Below are 8,492 nucleotides of genomic sequence, written 5' to 3'. Positions count from 1 at the left end.
GTTGTATCATATAATACATATATAATATAAAACATATTACTATATATGAATACATGATATATAATCATATGCATTTATTACATTTATGTTTCTTTATATATTAAATATAATATATAATAGAAATATGAGATATAGTTATAGAATCTAACTTTAATCTTTATGAATATGCAGATAAAAGGAGAGAAGAGGGACTGATACTTGAGTTGCAAGTAGCAAAATAGGGAATTCCTTAAGTGTGTGAGCATTTGCACAAATGTGTACAGGGAGAAGGCAAAATGTGAGTGATGATTGTGGACAATGGTGAAGGTGCTATCTATAAGAAACAAAGTTTACAGTTGTATGTTACCAATTTAATATTTGCTCACTTGTATCTCAAACCACTTCACTTCTATGAAATGACTTTCTTTCTGAGTTTTGTTACTATTTTGTATTATCGAAATTACCCAAATATTCCATATTTACACTACTTTGACACTTTTTTTGAAGCATGGGAATTTTTATGTAGATACAAGAATACAATACAACCTTTAATACTTTTAAAATGATTTTTATTGGATTTATGAACATTTCAGATATTAAATTTCACAGAATCTCTGGAAACACTTGGTAGGACTTTGTCTAGCCCTCCAATATATGTTTGCTATCTTTATCAGGATTCTGTTAACTTGGAATCTGTTGTTAACAATATTCCTATCTGCAGAAATAGATGTTAAGGAAGTACAAACATTTTCATGGTTCAATTGCTGACTTAATATATATCAAGGACTGAATATTTTGATCTGTTTGTAAAAATACACAAGTTTCCTTTCTCCCCAAAGATGTTTCTTACTGAGAAATTCTATTAATTTGTGAATTTCTACTTGATGACTTATATTTTTGCAAAACTATATTTTATAATCAAAAGAAAATGAGATAAAAATTCAAATAGGATATAAAATTTAAAATAGGGAAATATTTTATTTCTGCAACTTCATCTAATACTAATAAAATTTATGTTCATGCAATTTTTTATCACTTTGGTAGTCAAATTATGAATTTTTAGAAGTTACATTTTAAAATGAATTCACCCCAATTTAATTTAATTCCCAGGAAAGCTGCAGGAATGCTGCCTAAATTCAACCAAATTGTTGAAACTACACCCACATATGGGACACAGGTATTTCCAACCATTGTTGGTACTTATGATCACAACCCTCATCTCATGGTGAGATCTCAAATGATTCTCAAAAGCTTTTCCAGTAAATGTGTTTTGAATTTGGGTCCGTTGGATATAGAACACGGGCCTCACAAAAATGTAAAATCCATCCTTCCCCTTAGTGTCAGTTGATTTGTAAAATTTTCCTGATGTCATTCTCTCAATTAGGGGACGGTAGTAGTACACCCTCAAAGGCCTTCCAAATATTATTGCTCTCTCATCATGGATGAGGATATTTGGGCGAGGAAGAAATGCTATATATTTTTGCTTTACCCATGTGGTATTTGGGCGACCTGTAGACTGAGAGAACTGTCTCCCACAGAGCAGACGGAGAATCATTCTTCTTATCTCATGATTGTTAATAAATGGGATTCTCCATGAAATTGAAAGTTGGAGAGGAATTTTGTAATTTATGGTGCTATGAGGGAAATCACTTGCTTTCATCTCCACTTTCCCTGAGTAGAATCTTGATCTTTCAGTTAAGGGACTGTTTTTATTAATTTTTACTAGTGGAATACTCATATAGTTAATTCTATCTGATCCTGACATAAGAAAGATCCATTTTCTAGGAATGGGGATCTGAATTAGAAAAGACTCTTCTTCTTTTATATTTTCTTTTTCAGTGTCTTTTTGAATCTTCTCTGTTTCAAGCTCACTGCTTTCTGCTGCTTGAGGAACATCCTCCTGGGAGGTGGTTGTGTCTGGTTCCCTATTTATTGGGTTGTTTTCCACCTGAGAGATAATATTGGTATCTGCAGATAGAGGCTCTATGTCTGTATTACAGTCATTTGGAGCCTCATTTTCAGAATTTTTGAGAATATTGTCAGCTGGATCACTTCCTTCTTTAGTAGGAGAAGTCATCCTGGGTTCTATTTGTGAGAAAGAAGAAAAAGATTTATTAAATTGAGGAATGTTCCACTTTATAAGAAATCAGTTCTTTATTCTTGGGAAAATGCATATGGACGTGTTATTCCTGTGCTTTTTCACAACTATAAATATTTTATCAGAGTCATAAACCCACAAAATAAAATAGGGAAAAGTCAAAACTTGTTAAGAAAATATGATTGAGGAATTAATGAGATGTGGCTCATAAGACCATTATTTTATTGTATAACCCAATATTACTATGTTAAAGACAGAAACAGCAGTTTGCAGGGTTTTGCCCTGAAGGAATGTGTGAACTCAATGGTTCACTTATTAGAGGCTGCTAACATGGGAGATCTCTCAAATCTTCGGTAGGGATGTTTTCCAGGAAGGCTTCCCAGTATCTCAAAATCTGTGAGCTTCCCTGTGTCTTGAAAGACAAGACAAGGGAAACATGGTCCACAGGATGGGAGACAGAGACAATGAGTGCACTTTGCCCAGAGAAGCGCCCTGGTGGTTATAAACAACCTGTTTTATAGAGATGGGCTTCCTGCTCTCTCCTGTCTGTCGACCTTTAAGTCCACCATAACTAATCAAAGAAATATATAGAGTCACTATACCTCTTTTGTTTTGCCTTTGTTAATTGACAACTACTACCTCTTTAGAAATTAGCCCCTGAAAGACTTTGTACCTGTTTGTTCACCTAGATAGATTAGAAGCCCCTTGAGAGGACTTTTGACCCTAACCCACTACCTGTATCCCCTAGCAACTGCATTCCCTGATATGCAAATATGTTACCCTGACAACTGGTAATTGATGTCTGTGATTACAAAAACCTGTATGAATCTAACCATATTGCTGGAGGTTATGGAGATCTACCAGTCCCCTAGGTGCCCCCCTCTGTGTTATATCTGATCTCTTTATATATATAACTATAAACTCTACCTTAGTCTCTGTGTATTCTTTTATTTCTCTCTGTTGCCTATCAATTTCCTTATCCTCTGTGGTGACCCCTATCTTAGAGACTTGGCCCCTTGGGGAGAAGTAGCTAATCTCCTTGCAGGCCTGCCTCAACTATGCTTGCCTCTGCAAAAACTGAGAGAATATAAAAAATCTTCTATTAAATACATATTCTTATTACTTAGTTATGGAAATTGCATAATCTTAAAATAACATAACCTCTCATTTGACTATTTTTGGAATGTATTCTATGTAGCAGAGCACATACAATTCTGGATAGGAAGCCCGATCATTCCCTTTTGGAAGGTGAACTAAATAGAGTTTTCACTGAGTAAAATAGATCTGAATTACTAACCTGGGAGTTTAAAATGAGACTAAAATAGAAGGCAGTTATTAAAAGTATATATATATTTGAGAGTTAAGACCTATGTAAAAATTAAATGGTTGAATTTGTATGAAAAACAAGCCATTCTTCTGGAATTTTGTCTCTGTTGCTGATGCTGTTGCTTTAAATCTGCTTTTTATGGGCAATATACATAAACTTAACACTTGTACTCCCATAATATGCTAAAATAAAAAATAAAGATAAATAAATAAATAAATCTGCTTTTTTAAAATAAAAATAATAGTCATACAAAGAGGAGCAATTGTAAATTATATGAGAAGGGAAGGCAGGGTGGGTAAGAAGGTAGGAAGCTCATCAATGAAGTCCAAACTCTGAGGCCATTTGTTAAAATATCTTCAAAATTTACCATTTCGTTTCATTCTCACTGCCTCAGTACTAGTCAAGCTGGTAATCGCCTCATGCTTGCTTGAATTTCCCTAATTCCAAATTCTCCACTTAACACTCTCCTTTCACCTATTTCTTTCCTTATGTCATTTACATGCTCAATCACCATCAGTGTATCCTAATTCTCTGAACTCTGTGCTTCTAATTCTCTTCTGTGAGGCGACTTGGAGCAATTACAGTTGGGAAATTTTTTCAGAGTAGGAAGATGGGTAGGGCCATTTCTCACTAAAGACAATGGTGGGGAAAGACAAATTCAAGTGGGCTGAAAACAAATCTGGAGGACTTTGAGAAATTAACTAACATGCCTTTCACTTCTCATGGCTAGCTTTTATGAGATAACATGGGAATAATTTATGCATAGGTCAGCTGGATTTAAAGATGGAGAACGATGTGGGCCTCATCTCATACTGCAGTCTCCAGAGAGCCTCCACAATCTGACTCAACCTCCACCTCCACTGTCTTTCTTTTCTCCACTAATTCAACATACTTTCTCTGTTCTAATACTGCTGAGCTTTTATTTAATGATCTCTTTCCCATCAATTTAAACTTTACTTATTTTTCCAAAGTTTGATATTAATTCAAGTGTGACTATTTTCAACAGACTTTACATTTATTTATTTATTTATTTTTGAGTCAGAGTCTACCTCTGTTGCCCTGGCTAGAATGCCATGGCAGTGGCATCAGCCTAGCTCACAGCAACCTCAAACTCCTGGGCTCAAGCAATCCTTCTGCCTCAGCCTCCCAAGTAGCGGGGACTACAGGCATGTGCCATCATGCCTGGGTAATATTTTCTATATATTTTTAGTTGTCCAGCTAATTTCTTTCTATTTTTAGCAGAGATGGGGTCTCCCTCTTGCTCAGGCTGGTCTAGAACTCCTGAGCTCCAACAATCCTCCTGTCTCAGCCTCCCAGAGTGCTGGATTACAGGTGTGAGCCACCATGCCTGGCCTACATTTATTCTTTTTTGAAGGCAGTGATCACAATATGATTTTATTACATATCTTCCACTTTCCAGTACTGTTCTAAGGTCATGAGAGTGTATACTTATCATCTCCCCCTAATTTTACAGGTACCATTCCTTGACTTATGTGACCATGTTATAGTTTGTTACCCTTCTGCTTCTTTCATCTTTATCTCATTTATGTCTTTTATACTTGGTTTTAAAAGCTCTTTCTAACTTTTCAACATAGGTATTCATCAAGACTCTTTTCTTGATTCTATGTTCTAATTTTTCTTCCCTCTCTTTTACAGAGTCCTAATACTCCCCCCAAATTATACAGGAATATTTGTGGGGCCTTGCTAAACTTTACTGAGTTTTATATTTTTTTAGATTAGCAGTTGTAGGAGCTCTCTACCAAGACACTTGAGCATCAATAGAGTTATAATCAAGGTAAAACATGTAACACAGTCTACATTTTTAAAAATGTCAGAAATAAACAAATTGATCTCACAAAATTTGAGGATAATATGACTGGCTTCTTCTCAGTAAGGCTGAGATTCAATACTTTGGTGAGAACTGAAGTTCCAGGTGGTCATCTAGATCTTGTCAGATGCACCCTGAAAACAAGTCAAGATATTTTCATAAAGCAAATGGAGAATAGTCAGCTCCTGTAACTTTTTCCCCCAAGGAAAGTACCTGTGCTGTTTTGCTTATTGATAGGATATTCGACTTTCACATCCCAGGGTAACTATGAGATTCATTGTTCCTTTCCACAATCTGAAGTAGCATTTTGCATGAGATATATAGTGACTGTTCTGCATATGCTCATGTCTATCACAAATATTAATGCTATTAGACTATATGAAGATTGGTTTGTCAACAAATAGACTATATTTTATATCTAATAGCTTATCATCCTCTGCAAAGTAGTTACATCACAAAGCTATACATTTAGGACTATTATTGCTCACTTAAAAAATAAACTCATGGGAATTGCACAAGAAGGCTCTGGGTATCCTCTTAAACTTTCTAACCTTTATCCTTTAATGCCTGGACTTAGGTTTGGAAATAGCAAAGAGTCACATCTTCATCCTTACTTTATGATTTTCAAATAACTCAGCCAAATGTGTGTTTATTTAAACAACATAGTCTAGAATTCTCATAGTTTCATGCCTTAGGTTTAAGTCTGTTATCCACCGTGAGTTGATTTTTGTGAGAGGAGAGAGGTGCAGATCCAAGAAAATGTTGGAAAAACTCTTATAAACATTGGCCTAGGCAAAGAATTTATGAAGAAGACCCCAAAGACAATCACAGCAAAAACAAAAATCAATAAATGGGACCTGATCAAATCAAAAAGCTTCTGCACAGATAAGGAAACTATTATGAGGGCAACAGACAACTTACAGAATGGGAGAAAATATTCACATGTTACACATCCAATAAAGGGCTATAACTAGAATCTATATAGAACTCAGGAAAGTCAGCAAGAAAAAATCAAACAACTCCATTAAAAAGTGGGCAAAATACATGAACATAAACTTTTAAAAAGAAAATAGACTAATGGCCAACAAACATATGAGAAAATGCTCAGCATCTCTAATCATTAGGGAAATGCAAATGAAAACGACAATGAGATATCACTTAACTCCAATGAGAATGGCTTTTATCAAAAATTCCCCAAACAATAAATGTTAGTGTGGATGCAGAGAGAGAGGAACACTCCTACAATGCTGGTGAGGCTACAAACTAGTACAACCTCTGTGGAAAGCAATATGGAGATACCTCAAAGAGATGTAGATCTACCATTTGATCCAGCAATCCTATTACTGGGCAACTACTCAAAGGGAAAAAAGACATTCTATAAAAAAGACATCTGCACTCAAATGTTTATAGTAGCAAAATTCACAATTGCGAAGATGTAGAAACAACCCAATTGCTCATAAGTACACGAGTGGATTAGTAAAATGTGGTATATGTATACCATGGAGTTCTACTCAGTCACAGAAATCAATGGTGATCTAGCACTTCTTGTGTTATCCTGGATGGAACTAGAGTCCATTCTACTAAGTGAAGTATCCCAAGAATGGAAAAACAAATGACACATGTACTCACCATCAAAGTGGTATTAACTGATCAATACTTATGTGCACATAGTGGTGACATCTATCAGGTGTTCGGCAGGTGGGGGTGATGGGTATATTCACACCTAATTGATGTGGTGCACACTGTTTAGGGGATGGACACGCTTGAAGCTTCGACTCTAGTGGGTCAAGGGCAATATATGTAACCTAAACATTTGTACCCCCATAATACACTGAAATTTTTTTTAAAAAGACACAGTCTGCTCTTCTTTTCTGTTTTGTATTCTACTTGGTGTGATTTACTCACTTAGAGCATTATAGATAAAGATAGAAATATTGACAAAATTCACTGAAATATTTTACTGTTTATTATACAGAAAACCAAAATTGTACTACACAAAGATATATATAGATGTGCCTGATGGCTTTTTAAATGACAATTTTTAAAATACTAAAAGTAAAACACGTTTTGAGTTGATAATTGGGGCCCTGAGGAAGCACAATATTAGTTTACTCTTGCTCTGGATTTATTTTATTAAAAATTATATTTAAAAATCTGTCACTAAATAACAGTGTTAGTGTTTTTAGATATTCTCTTCTGATTCAGATTTTTACACAAAAAGTCCTGTTTGAGATTTGGAAGATACATATGGAGTGTAGAAAGAACCTGGCTACCTTGAACCTTTTTAAATCAGATTCAAATACCCTCCAAATTGAGATGAGTTTGTTTGTGTTCTAGTTGAACTGTGTCCTTCAATGTTCATGTGCTTTGGAAAGAATGTGTGTTCCTTCCACCATAACTTTAAAAATTGTACATTGAATTGAATTAATGACTCATCAACTCAGTCGAAACATTTTTTATGTGAATGTCTCATTTTTCCCTGCTGACAAACTCTCCAATAAACATCTTCATTTTACCTCAGATGAAAAAGCCTTAACTACATAAGCTTTCTGAGCCTTGAGTTCTCACAAATGAAAGGAAACTCCTAACTATATTCCAACTCCTTCATCTGGAGGAATTTAACATCTCTTCTTCCTTCCAAATTTATTGATTTTACTTTAAAAATGTTTTCATCTCTCAAAATGTTTAGTGACAAATAAAAGCTGTTACTCTTCTCTATTTAAGACATGTTCACACAAACCCACGTGTGAATATTGAAGCCCTGATCCAGAGGGATAAGTCTCAGAATAGCATCTCTATCAATGAATGATAAATCAATCAAGCAAAGCTAATTTAAAAATAATTTCTTAAATACTATAAAATGGATACACAGACTAAGAAGTACTTATTAAGATCCTTATGTTTTCTGTTTCATTTTCAACTCACCCTTTATCTCCATTCTCATTAGTAGAAATCCCTCTGTAATATGTGCTTCGCTAGGCCTCGCCTGCTCTCCTCCTTTTCCTCTGCCCTCTACCTCTCCATTTATACTGATTTCAAAGTTCTTTTGACTCTGCATCATAATGTCCACAGAACTTGGCAACCTAGCAACCAAACAGAACCCTCACCAGAGTGTGGGAGGAGGGAATAACTTAAATGGCAAACCTGAAAAAGTCAGGAAAAGGGTAAAGGCTGGGAACATCCATAAATTTATAATTTTTGCCTTATCACAGATAAAATCCTAACTCTATTCTCTCCTCAAGATTGAAAGAGTGTGGAAA

The 8,492-nt window shown here is 35.0% G+C and overlaps 1 protein-coding gene across 1 annotated transcript; it reads right to left on the bottom strand.

The window, feature by feature from the left end:
- Window positions 1-554: 554 nt before the first annotated feature.
- On the bottom strand, window positions 555-8,257 carry CPXCR1 (CPX chromosome region candidate 1). The gene is made up of 3 exons (XM_012760965.2): window positions 8,158-8,257; window positions 5,261-5,366; window positions 555-2,064 (listed from the first exon to the last, which is right to left on the bottom strand). Exon 3 carries the CDS (start codon window positions 2,054-2,056, stop codon window positions 1,079-1,081), a length of 978 nt encoding a protein of 325 aa, XP_012616419.1. The 5' UTR covers window positions 2,057-2,064; window positions 5,261-5,366; window positions 8,158-8,257; the 3' UTR covers window positions 555-1,078.
- Window positions 8,258-8,492: the final 235 nt, after the last annotated feature.

Source organism: Microcebus murinus, chromosome X (assembly GCF_040939455.1).
Source record: "Microcebus murinus isolate Inina chromosome X, M.murinus_Inina_mat1.0, whole genome shotgun sequence".
Lineage (NCBI taxonomy): Eukaryota > Metazoa > Chordata > Mammalia > Primates > Cheirogaleidae > Microcebus > Microcebus murinus.
Note: the sequence above shows the minus strand (reverse complement) of the source record. Positions and strands in the feature narration are given on the sequence as shown.